Genomic DNA, 19,432 nt, shown 5'->3' on the forward strand with positions numbered 1-19,432 from the left:
CCCAGAATAGACAACAACCTGTATAACAACAATGCTCCTACTTAAGAGTGAACCTGCAAGCTAGCTTAAAAATTATAGACCAATAACTTGCCTTCTGACGACATATAAACTATACACAGAAATTTATGCCGACTGAGTTTATAGTCATTTAGAAGAAAACCCACTTATGGCAGTAGAACAAAAGGGCAATACATTAAAGTCATATGTTACAAAGGATCATTTGTTGTTAAATAAAGTCATAGTGGAGAACTGTAAAAAGGAGAATAATCTAAGTATGGCATGGATTGACTACTAAAAAGCACTTGATAGTGTCCCACATTCATGGATAAAAGAGTGCTTAAAAATGTATAAGATACACGCCACACTGATCGATTACATTACAGTGACCATGAAACACTGGCAGACCACTTTGCAATTAAGCCATGATGAAGGACAAATTGTTATCCCAGGGATGAAGATTCAAAGGGGGATATTCCAGGGTGACTCTCGATCACCGTTGCTATTCTGCCTTGCCCTTAATCCATTAAGTTGTTTACTCAACAGCTTAGGCCATGGCTATAATCTGGCTCCTAGAAAACAACAAATTGTAAAGACTTCTCACCTTCTCTCTGTCAATAATTTAAAACTGTATAGCTCATCAGATGAGGAACTGAAAGCACAACTGCAAGTTGTCAAAGCTTTTTCAGATGATATAAGAATATCATTTGGTCTTGTTAAATGTGCAAAAGAACCCTTTAAAGCAAAAAAACTGCAACGCCAGGAAAACATCAGTTTGGGACAAGAATGTGATATAAAAGAACTTGAGAAAGAAGGGGTGTATAAATACTTGGGAACTGCTGAAGGATGAAAAATAAAACATGAACAAATGCAAATGAAACTTAGCAAGGAATACTTTAGAAGACTTAAATTAATCCTGAAAACAGCACTGACATCTAGGAACAAAATCTATATAAACCAATCTGCTCTTCCTGTCCTAACGTACAGTTTTGGAGTGACTGACTGGCCCCAAAATATGTCGGATAGATTAGATAGGAAAACAAGAAGGATGCTTCATGTTCCCCAAATGATTTATAAAAATCAGTGCATACCAAGATTATATATTCTGTGTTCCGAAGGAGGGATGGGCCTCCTTCAAATTGATTATATGTATAGCTCTGCAATCGTGGGACTCCACACATATCTGCTGACTTCACAAGACCCAAACATAGTGAAAGTTTTGAAACATGAGGAGAATAAATCTAAGATGACTTCTCTGCTTAATCTAGCAGAAGCTTATTGGAGTCAAGCAGGAATGGAAATCAAACCAGAAGTTGATAAAAATCAGGCAGCAACTGAATATGCCAAAAAAACAAAGGAAAGAATATAAGGTGAAGGATCAGATAAGAAGGCAAGAAATGTGGAAAAAGCATAAATATAGTTGCAAGTATAGAAAACTTCTGGAAGAACCTCATGTTGATCACGAATGAACACAGGAATGGTTAAGGAGAGGTGAATTCAAACCAAGAGATGAAAGGTTAATATTGGTGGCCCAAGACAGTGGGCTGCATACATGTTGGTTTATAAAGTCCATTGAACATGTAGGAGAAACAGAGAAATGTAGGTTTTGTAAAACCGAATTGGAAACAGTTTCACACCTCATTGCTGGTTGCGACATACTAATGGCAGATGGACTGTATGCTGAAAGACATAAAAATGTGGCAACACTGTTGCACTGGGGATTGTGCAAACATTATGGTATTGAAGTAGCCGAAAAACACGAGCCACAAAGCATCATAAAAAATGAAGAAGTCTACATCACATGCGATCATCCATTACCAACAGTTCAAAAGATAGATGCTTGAACATCAGATATAGTGGTCCAAGAAAAGAAGACAAGAGTAGCATTGATCATTGAAATTGCCACACCCAGTGACTACAGTGTCTTGCGTACAGAGAGAGACACAAAGTCATAAAATATCAGGATCTACAGGCAGAAATGAGAGCAATGTGTAAGAAAAATACCCAGACAGTTCCAATAGTAGTAGGAGCAACGGGTCTTATAAAAAATAATTTACAATCATATTTAGATATGTTACCAATACATATAACTCCATATAAATTGCAGAAGGAGTCATTACTGGGAACATTGCGGGCGCTGCGAAGAGCACTACTGGCCGACATCAAAGATTGAAACAATACTAATTTCATGAACTTTAATCATACTTTGACTTAGGAATGGGGTCCATTCCCATCATGGTATTAGAAACCCAAAATACATGGAGAAATTAAAAAGAGGAAAACCTGACATTTTCTGCTATACCAGAGAAGCTAGAAGGAACAGGCTGTATTAATTTTATGAAAGCACAAATAAGCAACTGTACTGGTATTCCACAACAGGAATTAATTGAAAGGGCATATCATGAGTATGCTCCAAACCTGGCTATAAGAAAGCAACCTAGACAGTTAGTAGCAAAGGTGCAATCTTACCAGCAGGAGGAGTTGATTTTGACAAAACCGTGGCAGAAGGACAAAGTGCTAAAATGGGAGACTGTAGAGTGCTTGTGGAGAATGACTACTCACTGTACACCAGGAAGAAGAGGACTACATTTATTCCATTATTCAGGGAATGTTGAGAAGTAGGCTTTAGATTCAAACTGCTATACCCAGCTATCTTCAAAATGATTTTTCCTGGAGGGACACAATCATTTCCTGATGAAGTACACACTAAGGAAGAAATACAAAAGTTTGTCTAACAAAAAGTGAGCTGTGAAACAGAAGGAGATTCTGCCTCTTGCTCTTCTGGTAATAAAGACCACAGAGAGGCTTTGCCAGTGAAACCTTTTCCTACGTTTCAATGAAAAATACTTGACAGAAGGAAAAAACACAACAGTCAGCTAGCAGAATCAAAAGTATGTTGGAAATAAAGCAGAGACAAGATTTGGGAGAAGGAGATGAACAGGAATACAAAAAGAAAATTGGGAAAATTTGACATTAAGGGAGTTTATTAAACTTGTAGGGGACTCTAACGCATATGCCCTACTTCATATCATTAATGTTTGGAGAATAAAATCAGTAACTTGGAAATTGACAAATGTGGGATTACAAAGCAATCATTTTATTTGTGAAACATGACAGAACAATAAAATCTGGAAATATTGGACTTTTTAAACTTGTAGGGGACTCTAAAGCATATGCCTTAATAATGTTCAGAGAAATTCTCAGGAGAAGGGAAGAGGAGGGAGAAAGTTAACTGTACGTAAAACAAATTTTTCTTAATAGTACTATTTTAATAATGCATGATTTTATTTCCATGCTATAACGTTTTCTCAGTTATTTTTAAGTGCATGGGGATAAAAATGTAAGTTGGTCTTTTTTTTCTCCCTTCTTCTCTCTTTTTCCTTGGTCAGTTTTAAGAACTGCAGGGACTGCAATGTAAAAAAAAGAAGAATCTGGTTAAATCTGGCTAAAAGAGCATGACAAAAGAAAAATTAATGTGCTTTTTCTCATTCTTACACTGGGTTAAGGCCATTAGCTTAATCTAGTAAAATGTTTTAACAGAAACCAAGTAAATGAAAAAGAATATTGAATATTATAAGGCTTTTTTTTTCTAGTGAAAACTGTATGCTTAGCAGTTTTGTGTCTGGTTTCACATCTACAAGAGGCAATCTGATAAGCAGAAATGGCTTGGAGAAAATGTTTTCTGAAAGTGATCAAGTGTTTTCCCAGCTGAGAGAGCTATAAACATAGGGCAAACGAGGCAGCATTTAGTAGACATCAGGCTGTAGCATGCATCTCTGCATGTGGTTTCACTTCATAATCTCGAATTACTGAAATCTCGAATTTCAGTAACCCGAGACTATAACGTCGAACCACTCACAATACCGAAACCCACAATCCTGAATCACACAATCACAAACATATATACACACCATACACCACATAACACACACACCATTCCACCCACAACACACAAATCACACACCCCCTACTTATATATACCAACTCCGAGGTCGTACATAATATAAAAAAAAAAACTCACACCACACCATCCTCCACTGGCTCACACACAAATACCCATCACACATACACAAACACCAACAAATCCACCACTCACACTCACACTTACACCTCCCTACCCTTACCCACACATGCAACATACAAAAACAGAGACAAACACTTACCCACCTGCAATTTCAGGCACCATAACAGTACACGCGACGTACCAGAAATGCATAAGCGTGGATTCAAGATATTCAAATTCGCTCTTATGCACTTTCAGCATTCTGGTTTTCGGCTTCATGGTCTCGGGTTACTGAAATTTGGGATTTCAGTAATTCGAAATTATGAAGTGTAACCCTGCATGTATGACCTTTCTTTTGGGTCATCTCAAGTCTGTCTGTGTGGCTGTAAGTTTGGAACATTTGTTCCTATTAGGAGAGTGAAACTTCAATATTTGAAGATGTACATTGTTTAGTATGTTATTATTAAGTTAATAGGTTTTGTGGGGTATTTGTATTTCTGTTTGATGGCTTTCAATAAAACAAAAAGTTTTGTAAGATGTGCCATAGGGCTCAAATGGAGAAAACAAGAAAGAACTGCATAAAAGATTAACCTGCCAAACAGTATATGCATATAACATGAAAGTTGGAATTAGACATTTAGCAAAAAAGCTGTTATAAATAAAAGGTGTGAATAATAACTTTCAAGAAAATGATGATCTCTGTAATGTCTTTTAGTGTCAGTGGTCTCACAGATAAATACAAAAAAGAAAGAAGTAGTGAACTATATTAAAACATGTATAGTGCAAACAGCTATAATACAGGAGACACTCTTAGAAAGAACTGAACATGGGAATTTGATAAAGAAAGTTTTTTAGGATGGTTATTCAGAGGAATACCGGGGCAAAGGAAAAGAGGCGTACTTATATTAATTGTAAGAGAAAGAAGCTCCAACAGTGAAAGAAGAGGATAAAAAGAAAATAATGGTAGATTTGTAGTACTAAGGGGCTACTGGCAAGGGAGGAGGATTATACTAGCGTGTATTTATATTCCACCAAAAACTGCTATAATGGAGCTTAAGAAAATTCTGAAAGAAATAATCAGCTTTCAGCAAGGAATATTACTTACAGGTATGGACGAGTATTTGATTTGCAACAGTAGAGATGTGCCTGGGGGACCTAGAAGGAAAAATATAACAAAGGAGGATATATTTTGAAGACATGTATGAAAATATTTGGCATGAAAGATGGGAATTCAGTACTAGGTAGTGGATTTACTTATTATTCCCCAATACACAAAACTGGGCTAGGCTAGACATAATTAATATTTAACAGGAACATATACATTTAATTGAAGGTCTGGATACTCACCCAATAACTATTTCACATCATGCACCAATAATAACTAAAATGAAATAAAAATGAGACACTGGCACTTTTCCACCTAGCAGCTGAAAAGAGAGGAATTTAAGGAATGGGTAGTGGAAATTGTTCCTGAGCTATTAGAGAATATAGAAATTTCTTCTGAAAATATAGCTAGGGAGTGGGATAAAATTAAATTGGAGTTTAAAATAGAGCTGAAATAAAAGAAAGGGAGATATGGTTAAGAAGTAACAAGAATTATTTAGAAGGACTGACAAATGTTAAAGTAATGCAAAATAGAGGGAAACCCATAGAACAACAAGAGGAGGAAGTGCAGAATGCTAAACAGAAAATAAGGGATTACCTCAATAATATGCATGAGTTTAGAACTGTTTTTGATAATAGCTTTAGAGCACAAAAACATTCAGCACAATGACTCAGGCATCAGAAAGTAGAAAGGGCTGTCTCCAAACTTAGGGAACCTAAAAGAAGGAAGATAACAAGGGATCCTATAAAAGTATAAGAAATATTTTGGAAATTCTAAGAAAGTTGTATAAAACAGAGAAATATGGAATTCAAGAAAAGGTATGAATGAAAACGTTTATGGAAGAATTAAATATGCCAAGGTTGGAGGTAGATGAGGGTCAATTACTAACAGTTAGGATAGGGGGAGATGACAGAAAAATGGTGATGTATAATCCCAATGAATAGATGGCATTCCTGTGGAAGTTTGAAAGCTAGAAGGGAAAAAACTGATAAAGATCTGGAAGGTTTTATTTAACAGCATTTCAAGAGGAGGAGAAGTGCAACATCCTGGAAGAAAGCAGTGGCAACTGTAATACCAAAAGGGGGTAAAGATCCATCAGATCCAGCTTTATGCAGGCCCATTTCAATACTAAACCATGACTATAAAGTGTTTATGTCTATAATGGCTAAAAGAATGGCAAAGGTGATACCAGAATGATAGATATCGACCAGTGTGGTTTTGTGAAGGGGTGGCAAACATTTGACAACATTAATAGAACACTGATGATCCTGAGGGAAGCAGAATGTAAGAAAATTTCACTGTTGTTGGTGGGTCTTGATGCAGAGAAAGCATTTGACAGAGTAAGCTGGGACTTTATGAGATAGGCAATAGAAGCATTTGCATTCCTTGCTAAAAGTATAAGGTTGATTAGGAGGATATATAAGGGATCAGAGACAGAAATTAAAGTAGGTGGGGTCCTCTGATAATCAATGCTTGAGCAGAGGAATCAGGCAAGGGTGAACTATCTCATTTTTTGCTATTTGCATTATATTTAGAACCACTGGCAAAGAAAATAAGGGACTCAGAAATTCAAGGATATAATAGGTATGGTAGTCAAGGAAAGCTGGCTCTAGTTGCCGATGATATTATTTTATACCTGACAAAACCAGAAAGGGACATTACAGTGTTGTAGAACATTTTTAGATGGTTTAAAATCTTTTTCAGGATACAAAATTAATTAAGCTAGAACAAAGGCAATAGCAGCAAATTATGTACCCACACATGAATTGGTTCAGTAATATCCATACTTATGGGGGACATGATAAAATTCAGTATTTAGGAGAATGGATTTAAAATGATTCCAGTGTGGTAGCTAAGGGTATGTGGGAATAGACTAAACAAAAGATAATACAAAAACTGAGAAAATGGAAGCTCTGTTATATGGATCTCAATAGTAAGATACAAGCAGATAAAATGTTTTTAGTCCCATTAGTCTTATACACAGGTGAGGAATATTTTTTATCAACCAGAGCAGCAATTGTGGATAGCAACTAATGAAGAACTGAAGGATTCCATCTGAGAAGGGAAGGCGGCACGAGTCAAGTTGGATAAGCTGATTCTTCCACTAGAACAAGGTGGATTGGGATTACCCAATTTGAAGGGGTATTTCAGAGCAACCAAGTTAAGGTTCCTATACCTAGCACAAGTAAAAAACTATAATTCAAAATGGAAAGGGATGATGATGAAATGGGGGAAGCTCAAGAAACAAAGAGAGACTAGGATTTTGGATGCAGACGTTTAAGGAGAATAAAAATAATCATAAGGAATATTATATTCATAAAGTAACAGAAAGTATTCTAAGAACTAAGCCAACATGAGAATAGAGAAAGGAGATTTTGACAAATGAGTGCAATTAGGGATACAGACAATTATCAGAGGTGGCTGGAATTTATTGGAGAAAACTGGCAAAGGAACCAAGGTATTGGGAGCAAATAACTAGACAGGGAAAGATAATAGAATGGAAAGACTCCAAGAATTTATTTGGACTGCAGATTACAGATTGCCTTCCCTATCAAGGATTGATATCTGAGTATGAGCAAAATGAAAGGAATAAGGGGTCCTAAATGAAAGACAAGCACTAACAGATTTTTTAACAGAATCTAGAACAGAAGCTGCCATTAAGAAAGCAATAATTAGTATAGTGGTTTGGTGGTGCAGCGGTTAACATTGTCACCTCACAGCAAGAGGTTCTCTGGTTTGATTCTTGGCTGGGGTGCTTTCTGTGTGGAGTCTGCATGCCCACCTGTGTTTGCATGGGTTTCCTCTGGGTACTCCAGTTTTTTCCCAAATTTCAAAGACATGGACCTGGAGTGTTTCTCCCTGGGCCTCCACTGAAAATAGGCTCTGTCCTAGTCAGACTTTCCCACTCCATCCATCCATTCTCAACCCCATTTTCCTATTTTGCACATGGGGTTGGGTTGTCACTTCAACAGTGACAATCCTCTCGAACAAAGGTTTACACTGTATGGAGGCTAGCCCTGCCGTGATCGTTCATCCATACCAGTCACTCGCACACTCACTCACACCTATGGCTAATTTAGAGTGTCCAATTCACCTACTGCATGTCTTTAGAATGTGGGAGGAAACCAGAGCACCTGGAGGATACACAGACTCCGCACTGAAGGCACCAGTCAACAAATGTTAAATAAATTAATATAATTGCATGATAACTAAAAGAATAAATCAGAGGAGGTTAGAAAGGATTGTGAAGAGAGATTGGATAAGCAATTCAAAAAGAAACAATGGGAGATATCTGTATGTTTCTCAAATAGGCAACAAAGTCTAGACGATTTAGGATCTTTGCCTGGAAGTGTTTACACAGGTATTTTTCTACCCCAAATGGACTCCAAAGAAATTTTCCTCAGGTAGACAGCAAATGTTTGAGGTGTGCTAGGGAAGAAACAAGTAACTGGGAACATATTTTCTGGGAGTATAACGACTTGGCAGATTTTAAAGATTCCCTGCAGACTGCTCTATCAGAGATACTAGGTTAGCAAATTGGTGTAACTAAGGACATTATTTTTTTTGAGATGATACAGAATTGGAATTGCCTAGAAATAATAAGGCCTTGCTGAGTCGAATTATGGTGGCTGCCAAAAAAGCAATTACTTGAAAATGGAAATCAAAGTCTAAACCAACTTTAGTAGAACTAGTGACTATAGTAACAAGAGATGAAAACAACTACAATCGGGATCTTTAGAAAAGGGTAGAAGCAAACTACATAAGAAAAAATTGGAACTGTGGGAACAATACATGCAGAGGAGGAACAAGGTTTAAATGAAGGCAGGATTTGAATGAGCTATGTAATGTTTGACTGAAAATGACTGGACAAATGTATAATGTTTGCAACTACAATTGTATCAACATGGTCTGTAATGTATGTTTGCAACTGAAATTATGTCAGTATGGTTTGTTTTAATTTATATAAATGTGAGATACCTTATGTCATATGTGATAATTTAATAAAGATATTTCTTGTTTTAAAAAAGTGTTTAGTCTAGATAGATTTTGAATGGTTACATATTACATTATCGAAGTTTCAGTACTTCGAATACCATATGGTCGACACCATATGATCAAAGTACTAAAACTTCGAAAATGTAATAAAAAAAAAAAACAAAAAACAAACAAAGGTAACTGCTGTGAGCAGCAGGCAAGCCCACCTGCACCCCCCACACCCCCCCCCTTCTTAAATATAACAACTCCGAGATCGCACTTTAATGGAGGTAAGCACAGGAAAGGGAAGGTTTACTTTTCCTATGCTGTAGCGTGATCTTGGAGTTGGTACATTTAAGTAGCGGGGGGTGTGGGGGGTGCAGGGGGCTTGACCCCTGCCTACACCCTTTACTTTTTTTTTTCATTTTTTAAGAACATTCGAATATTTAATCATTTGATCATTAAAGGTCGTCCTTTAGTGATTTGAATGATTGAATATTCAATGTTCCAATAGGAACCCATTTTGAATAGGCCTCCAGGTGCTATCTTACCTGACTACCAGAAAAGGTCTTGAGTAAAACCTATTTCCCTGTTGATCTGGAGGCTCTAGACTCCCTGAAGCAGTAAGTCTAAAACAAATGGAGGAGTCAGTGAAGCTGACCCTTTAGGGCATGGGGAAGGGTTCCTGACGGAGTGAAGAAAGATGCCCATTGGAGTTTGCAACCATGTTCTATAAGATCTAGTGCCCAAGAGGCTTATATTTTACCAAACAGTGAGGCAAAGACAAAGGCTTATTGCAATTTTCTGAGGAAGGCCAAGGTGGAGGATAGGGGTTATTTGATATGGGTAATTAGAAGTTTTTATTCTTTGAGTACTACAGTCCTAAGATCCATTAGGCTTTCTTTTGGAGTCTACTTGCAATTTTCTTGTAAACCTATTACTTTACACATTGTTGCTGTCCTGATTTGGGAGGCATATAAAAAGGTTCCTGGACTGGCAGAACAGTTTATCTGAAACTTGGGGACCAAAGATCAGAAAAAAAAAACTGTTTAACTTCCAGCATGAATTTTCCTCTCATCTACCTTTCTGAAAACTTCAGAAGTATTTTTGAAAAATAAGTATTTTTCTACAGTGGCATTTAATATATGAGTTTTAACATCCTCAGGCCAGGACTGCAAACTTAACAAAGCATGCCTTCTCATAACAGTACCAGTAACAGCTGCTCAGCAGACAGCATCCAGAATGCTGCAGCACATTTGATAGTAATCTAAGTTACCTCTTAGTCAAAATTAAGCATGTCCATTAAATTATGCTTCACACCATAATTAGGAAGATTTATCATACTTTGTCCATACTGTTCAGCATAAATAGAAGAAACTTAATTATGTGGGTTTGACACTTAATAGCTCTAAAAGATAAGGTGGCAGTCTTATAAACTTTTTTGACATCCCTACTAGGCCTCTACTGTCCTTGTCATTAGGGATAAGATTATAGGAGGGAACTCTTTTATCTCCTTTGCACGGGTTCAGAAAATTGACAGCAGGATTAGCAGTTGGGTTTCTGTAAAAAATACTTATAAATGTTATGGACTCTGTAAGACCTGTCAGGCTTCCTAGAATCAGGGAACAATGAAGCAACTGAAAAGGCATCTTCTCATGTTGCAAAACCTGCAGAGTCAGTTGCATGCTTGGTATTGTTCATGTTTACATGCTTGAATTATCTTGTCTTGGAGTATGAAACCTTTTTCCCTCCCATTTCAAGAAATATCTCCTTTTAGTAATATTGCCAAAAAAGACATTTCCTCATTACTGGAATCCAAGGATAAAGTTTCATCAGCTGCAGATTCAAATTAAGAGTGACAATGAATTTGAAAGGTACAATCTAAGCCTCCTTTGTTAGAATCATCAAATATTTCTTCTGCATGAGAAGAGGGAATTTGTTTCCTCTTTAAAGGAGTGGAAATTTTTAAAGGAGTGGAAATTTAGGAAGAGGAGAACAGCCATGAAGACTGAAAAGGAAGAAGTGTTTTCAAAAGACCTTGACCAAAACTGAAGCAGTCATTTTTATTGGCTTTCTGACTAGAAAGTGGTGTTGAAGTTGGTAAAATATGTTTAGTCTTTTGAGGATGTTAACTAGGAGTATCAATATGTATGGTCTTCAGAGCAGTAGCCATAGGCCTAACTTCTGTAAGTGAGCCAAATTCTGCAGATTATTATTTTCTAACTAAATTTTGAGAAATTTAGGCCTACTTCTAATGGTCTTGGGTACAAATGTCTGACAAGTGCTACTTTTTTAAATCATGTTTCACCCCTAAGCAAAACAAAACAAAACAATTCAATTGGGCATCTTTGTATAGCATCCGATGTCCACAGTCACACTATCCTTTTCTTCTAACAGATGTAAGAAACTTTCACATAAAAAGTTTTCCAGAAGATGAAGGGTTCCCCAGGTCTACGGCAAGGTACTTAACTGCCTGATATCTTTATGTTGAAGCCAACTGATATGGAAGACTATACATGATACAAACAAAGGTCAGCATACTTGGCCTAGCTGCAAGAAAGTTCTGAACTTTGTTTTATCCATATGTCCCTCTTATATAAGCATGTCTTCTTGTTCCAGTGGTAGACATATGGCAAGTAAGAAAGGTGTCTGACCTTTGTGGAATATTTGGACATCAGTTCATTCTGGTGGATAAGCTCATTTGCAAGTAATAATGCAACAGTGATTGCATAAAGAACATCCAGCATTAGTTGTTGTTTGTCTTTTCGGCTTTTTCCTGGTAAGGGGTGACCACAGCGGAACTCCTGTCCACTAATGATTGGCAGTAGATTTTTTTACGAAATGAGGAGGTGCCACCTCGATGCCCAACCTTCAACGAAGGCATGCCCATTTACGCACGCATGTCTTTCGAACGCTACCCAACCACAGGGAGGACATGCAGACGCCACACATAAGGCACTCCCAAGCCATGCTGAGAATCGAACGGGAGAAACTCTTGCTGTGAGGTAACAATGCTACCGCCGTACCACCGCAGCATATAATAACATCCAGCATTAGTAACTAGATAAAATAAAGAAAGGAAACTGTTGAGTCAAGATGGCATTCATGTTCTTTTAGCTGTTTACCTCTTTCATTTTTATATCTTGTGCATACCATTTGAAAATACAAATGCTGTACACTTTCCCACAGCTTTTCAAACAAAAAATGTATTTACCTTATAATTAATTGTGCGAGGTATCCATTATACACCCTGAGGAGGTCTTTAACAGTATTGAGAGGAAGACCATTGTTTCTTAATCTGCAAAGGTAAGAATTTAATGAGACTATGCATTCTTATTTTACTGAATATTTGTATGACTACTAAGTTGTCTTTCTCAGTTGTTCATGAAAACAGTATTAAATCTATATGGATACTCATGAGATTCTGAACAATTATGATAAAAAAAACATAATCAGCAGACAGAACATGTAAATTAAAGAAAATTAATGAATAATATACAGTGTGCAGCAACAATAAGAAAAAGTATAAATTGTGAAAGATGTACACCACTTATCCAGCCATTCTAATCTTTTATTCATGTTTGTTCTACTTTAACAAAAAAAAAAGCATGTCAAATCCACTTCTGATAGCAAGAATATGCAGAGACAGCCACTAAAACTTAACTATCCACAATCTTGGGTGAGTTCTAAGTTTAAAGGTCCATGTGATCAGCAGTCAAACCAAGATGAGAAAATGGAACTGGATAAGTTAGTAATATTGAAGATGTTTTAGAATGTTTTAAATTTTCTTAGTAACATTTAAACATTCCTAATTATATTATAGAAAAGGAAAACTTAGTTACAAATATTCAAAACAGTAATATTCAAAATAAGTTCACATCAGAACAAATAAAGAAAACAGCAAAAAAAAAAAAATCTCAATGTCAGAAGTTAAGGACCAGATTTAAGAAAAAAAAAACCCCATAAAATATAATAAGACTCCTGGTAATGATGGTAATTACTGTTCCTGAACTATACAAATTACTGCCACATGATCTATTAATTATCTATTAATTATCTTTTTTGAAAGTCTTTACACAAGTTAAAACCATGTCTAATATCTCACCTTCTTGGAAAGATATTTAAACAGGACAAAGACCCATCTTTATGTTTCTCCTAGAGATCTACATATCTTTTAAATGTAGATAATACAATCTTTATGTTTAATCTTACTAACAGAATTAAACATTTTTTCCTATTTTAATTGATGATCAAACTGTATTTATATTGAATAGACAAACACAAGACAATATTACAATAACAATAACATTCATAGATTAATCAAATAAAATGAAAAAGGTAATAATTAGACTGGATTTAAATATTGTATTTGACTGTTTTTTTATATAACACACTTAATACAGTTTTTAAAATTTCATAAGAAATATTAATCTTTATCAAAATGTCTATGCTTTTGTTAAATTAATTTCTTATCTCTCCCAGTCAGTTAAGATATATAAACATGCAAAACAAGGCTGTGCTTTGCTGCCATTATTTGCATTATTAAACCTTTGCTAACTATATTATATCTAATACTGACATCATTGGACTCAGAATAACAGATTAATATGATTCAAACATTAAACTTATTGCAGATTACATTTTATTAACATTTTTCAATATCAATATTTCTTTGACTTCTTTAAAAAGACATTAAATTATTTTGAAATAAATTTGTTTAATTTTCAACATACAAAAGCTTTATTAATTAATAAAAAAATTAAATGACTTGTTAAGATAATTTTCAATGCAGCAATAAACAAAGTCAATATTTAGGTATTTTACTAATGCATGACTGTGAAGACATAGTATTAACAAATTATAATTAAACTTTGGAAAATATTTCTCATTTAACAACAATATGAATAAATTATTTTTACTATGGAAGAAAGATTTGATTCTCATTACAAGGATTTTACCAAACATTCTATAACTTATTCAAACTATTTCTATATTCCCTTATAAAGAGATTGAAAAGAATGTAATAGTATACTTTAAAACAACTTTGGTATTTTAATAAGTCAATAACATCTCTTGAACATCATATGACAAGTTGGGATGATGGTGGTATTGGATTTCCCAGTATAGAATTATATGTATTATATTTTGCTATCAAAACAGCAACATTATAGTTGAATCCAAGTTATATAGCGAAATTGAAATTAATTTATGAAACTGTATGGGTAGCAACAATAATAATAATAATAATAATAATAATAATAATAATAATAATAATAATAATAATAATAATAATAACAATAATAATAATCATATCACTGCATTACATGGGCAAATACTACCAAATTGGTTATTAAATAATTATTTCACCAAAACTATTAATCATTAGAATCATATTGCATTAATAATACTCTTAATATATTTAAACACTTATTTATCATAATCTATTATTTCACTTAGTCTTTACCAAAGTGTGCTTATATACTTTAAGTATTAATAAAATGTTGATCTTAAAAATAATCAATTTTTTTGAATCAGTTTTTAAATGTACTAAATTATTTTCATCTAAATAATTAATGACAATATAATTTTGATTTAAATTATTGGCTTATCTAGACACATAGACAATATGTAATATCTAATTTAGAATTAATAACAGATATTAGTAAAACTTGTTTACTAAAATGTATAGTATCCTTAATCAATATTGAAACAAATACTCAAATCTGTAAATCTCATTTATATAAAGTATGTAAATTAAAAATTTATAAATCACACATTAAAGATAATTATTGGGATCACTTTTTCACAAATAAGTAATGCTGTTTCATCAGATGGAGATAAAAAGATAATCTTACAATCATCACAGAAAACTTCTTTATATTGGAAGTTATTTACATGGCAATATCTACAGTGAGCTTTCATAACCCCTCATAAGCTTGAAGTCGGGTTTAAAAAACACAATATCATATGTTGGAGATTCATTTGCCTACTTTTTTCCCTAATCCCCAGAATAAAATACATTTTAGTAAACAATGTTGAAAGCAGACTGGCTTAATATGGTATTTGAATGTAGTGTTTGTAACCATTTTGGAAAATACATTTGCCATAGAAATATGAAGAAGAAATCAAAAGATGGTTTGCTGTAAGGATTCAAAGTAAAGGGAACAGAAATGGACATATATGAGGTATGGGACACAGTTATTCTTCCACTGGGCACCAAAACAAATGAGGTAAGGGCTTTTATTTTGACAAATAAACAGCTATTTTGTGACACTGTTTTTGAGACTGCACAAAGTATGAAAAAATTTTTGTGTGACTATGAGAAAAAACAGAACAATAACCCATGGAATTAATACACTGCAAAATTTATTATTTGAGAAACAAAACAGAGAATACACATATAATTCAAGACAGAAGTTGAAAGAGAGACATTAAAAGCATTTAAAGAGTATTTGTAAAGAAATGATGGACATTTCTAAAGTCTCTGTTAATAAGAGGTATGAATTGGGGCTTGGGATTGCAATGCTGCTTTGAAAATGGAAATTAAAAAAATGTACACATCACAATTATTATAAATGTTGAAAGTAATAAAGGTATATTAAAATACTGGGGACAACCAATAACATGTTTCTTTTGTGGTAGAGAAGGACACTTGGTGAACAATTGTGATAAAAAAAACTTTACATGTATGGGAAAACTAGCATAATGTGAAGAAATGTGAACTTGAATGTTAAAAATGTAAAATACCTGGATGTGCATGGATGAACTGTGAAGAAAAAATAATGAAACAGATAGCGAAAATAAGGTACAGGATAAAAAACAAAATGAAATAAAAAATAACAGAAAATAATTTAGAAAAAGATGACAATGAAAAAAGGAAGATAATGAAATAGAAATAGATTCAGAGGTCAACAATGAAGAAGATATAATCTGAAAAGTAGCAAAAGGTAAATAAATTATATTGGTAAAAGAGAAAAAGAAAAGGGAAATTTAAAAGTTGCTAGCTTAAAAGAGAAAAAGAAAGGTAACGGACAAAGAACACTATTTTAAAAAATAACAATATGATAAGAAGAGGATTCCTATTAAATTAAGGAATAAAGAAACCAATATAAGGTTTTCTTCAGTAAATGTCAATAGTATAAAAATATAAATAGAAGAATAACAATGCTAGAATGGTATAAAATGTGATGTAGGCATAATTGCTTTAGAAGGTACAAAAGAAGAAAGATTACAAACAGAGAGAGAGAGAGAAAATGGAATGGAAAGATAGTATGGAATTTTGGTAATAAATATTGCTCAGTCATAACAATCTTATGTAAAAACATAGTAACAATTTTAGATGTTACATTAGTTAAAAGTGGAGAATCTTTATATAAATAAGGGTATTTAAAAAAGACGTATCAGCTTAAGTAAAACAGTGAAAGAGAAGAGTAGTATAATGAGAGAAATGAAGGAAACATAAGGAGAAATAAGGAGAAGTCAAACTCAAATTATGGAAATTGTAATAAAATATGTAGAAGAAATGTTAAAACAACAAGGAGAGAATACAATAAAACATGGAAATTAAAATTTCTCAAAACAAATAAATAAGAAAATTCAAAAAGAAATTACTTTGTAGGAAATAGATAAAGTATTCAAACATTTAAATATAAAGTCAGCTGCAGGTCCAGATGGTATCAGATTTGAAATCTACAAAACCTTAGAAGAATGGCAAAAATATACATGTTACAGGTCTTAAATGAATGGCTAAATGATGGTTTCAAGCATTAGGTATTATGCAGTGGTGTTTTAAATTTACATGGAAGAAATGAGAAAAAGAGGATAAATAATTGGAGAACAATAATGTTAAATAATACAGATTATAAGATATTTATGAAAATAATACAAATAAGACTTAAAAATAAGATGGAATCTATTATGGAAGAGAGTTTGTATAATATTAAAGGAAACGGTTTTCAACAATTATTAATGATAATAAGAGAAATGTTTGATAATATTCTAGGAAGAAATGAAATTTTAAAACTTATGTTCATGATAATAAAGTATTTGATTTAATTGAACACAATATATTATGCAATATAATGAAATGTTATAATTTTAACAACATAATTAGAAATGTTTGCATGACAGCTGACAGATGCAATAAAATAAAGATTTTGGTAAATGGATGTTTAAGTAAATAAAACAAAATGAACAACAGAATAAAGTAAATATGTCCTATGCGTAATACTATTTGTTCTAGTCACGAATGTGGTAGCTAGGGAAGTTAATACAAAATTGAATGATATAATATATATTATGCATAAAGATGTAGAAATTCCAATATTAATGAGATGGTGTAATTGTAATAACCAAAACAGTACAGGGATGACAGAAACAATATCTTGTGTAGTAGAGTGCTTGAAAGGAATATGCTTGATGCTGAAGATAAAAGTACAGGTATGAGAGATACAGAAATGGTAGAAGATATTGATTGTTCAAGAATAAATGTTACTGTTTTAGGTATACACTTTGGTAAAGAAGTACATGATACAAGATAGGAAACATTATTAAAATAATTAACAGAAAATTGTTATGGAAAACATACAGATTTGCTTACAAGACAAAGGTTAATTTAATAAATTCTGTACTGATGGGTAAAATTATTTATCTATCAAGTGTATTTATGATTCCAATAATGTATGAAAAACATTTGTTAGAAGTAATTTTTACATTAATTTGGAGCTCAAGATTTAATCCAATTAAAATAAGAACATTATATATGAATAAAAAGGAAGGAAAAGTAGGTTTGTTGAATCCAGTGGTTTATTCAGTGTCTATGAATTTATCCAAAGTATTTCAATGGATAAAAATGAGAAAATAGTTTCAAACGTATTCAAATATAAGTATGAACATTTTGGGAAAAAAGATGAAATAATAAAAGAATAAGAAAGAGCTTTAATAGAGAATTATCAACAAAAGATAAAAATGCGGAAAATAAAGATTGATGAAATAGAAGACAATCGAAATACATGATACAAAAATATATAGATACAATACTATTTTATTAATTCATGGGAGAATCTATCACAGGAAAAGATTAAAACAATTAAAGAAAAAGTGAATGGTGTAGAAAAAAGTGGAATGTCAATTACTTATGGAGATTAGGAATAAAAAAAATATCAGTAAAATGTAATATGCCATATAAAACAAAAGCAAAATAATATGTTTATATTGTGGTGAAGAAGAAACTACTGAACATGTTTTCTTCTAATATAAGAGAGTAAAGTAATTGTGTGATAAATTATATATAATTAGAATTTTTCTGAATATTTTAAAGATAATTATATAAATAAGGAGATGACTGAATACAGATATTATAATATAAGTAAAGAGTGAAAAAGAAGAATAGATAAACTGTTTTATGTAGTGTGGGTAAGTTGGAATGACAGAATGACTGAGATCATGTTTAATGGAAAATGGTTAACAACAATATTGAAAAAGATTAGATGGTGGGTGTGGAAAAAAGAGTGAGGTTCTGACAAACAAGAATGCATAAATATGATAAAAATAAAAAAATGTGTATATATAGGAATGTGTAGACATTTATCTAATCCTGCAAATATGTATGGATAAATATGTAAACATTGTAAATAAGTTATGTACATAAGCTGTCTTGTAAAAATTGTAAATAAAGGACCCCTACTCTTTTCAATAGGTGCTGTGAGATTGTTTATATCCAAGTTAGCTACCACCAACTCATGCAGATGGGACCTCAGTTGAACATCTCATCCAAAGGATGACACACAGGAATGAAGCAGCAGCAGCAGCGCAGCCCCCCTTATGCTGCACTGCAATATCAACAATCCATCTACCTGATGTGGGAATAGAACCCACACCTTTCTGTTCTAAAGGTGAGGTGGGTGTACTACCTTTTGCAGCAATGGCAATGGTCTGACACTGCCAAGTCTTGGTGAAACCAACAAAGATATAGGATGAGGAGTCTTGCATGATATCCTCAAATTGAAAGCCAAGACAACAGAGTAAAGTGAATGGGAAATATAGCAAGTAGCTTGCAAAGAGAAAGTACCTCATGCAGTTTAGACTTCTGGCTGAAATTTGGCAGGCAAATGTAGCAAAAAATGATAACATGGAGAATTATCTACTGTGTGCTGATAAGAAATTGGCGGAATTTGTTGACAGACTGGAAAGGAAGGAGAACATTCCCTTTATAAAAGCTAAATTACAATTATAGGAAAAAATCCAGCAAACCAGGTTCTTCAAACTGGCAAAGCTCGCATTGTTGACAAGAAGGTATCCTACAAAGTCAAACCTAGACACTTAATTTTTAAAGTTTATAATTATCATTGTAC

At 33.4% G+C, this 19,432-nt stretch overlaps 1 protein-coding gene across 2 annotated transcripts in view; it reads right to left on the bottom strand.

Annotated features, from left to right (window-relative positions):
• Positions 1 to 19,432, bottom strand: part of LOC122809712 (protein NLRC5-like) — a 1,339,659-nt gene that overhangs the window by 798,891 nt on the left and 521,336 nt on the right. For both annotated transcript variants that reach the window (XM_044081407.1, XR_006365941.1), the window contains exon 14: positions 12,295 to 12,378. In XM_044081407.1, coding sequence (XP_043937342.1) covers positions 12,295 to 12,378 — 84 coding nt within the window. The remainder of the gene's footprint in view (positions 1 to 12,294; positions 12,379 to 19,432) is intronic.

The sequence above is a fragment of the Protopterus annectens genome, chromosome 8.part0, assembly GCF_019279795.1.
Source record: "Protopterus annectens isolate FY-2018-M chromosome 8.part0, PAN1.0, whole genome shotgun sequence".
NCBI classification, from domain to species: Eukaryota; Metazoa; Chordata; order Ceratodontiformes; family Protopteridae; genus Protopterus; species Protopterus annectens.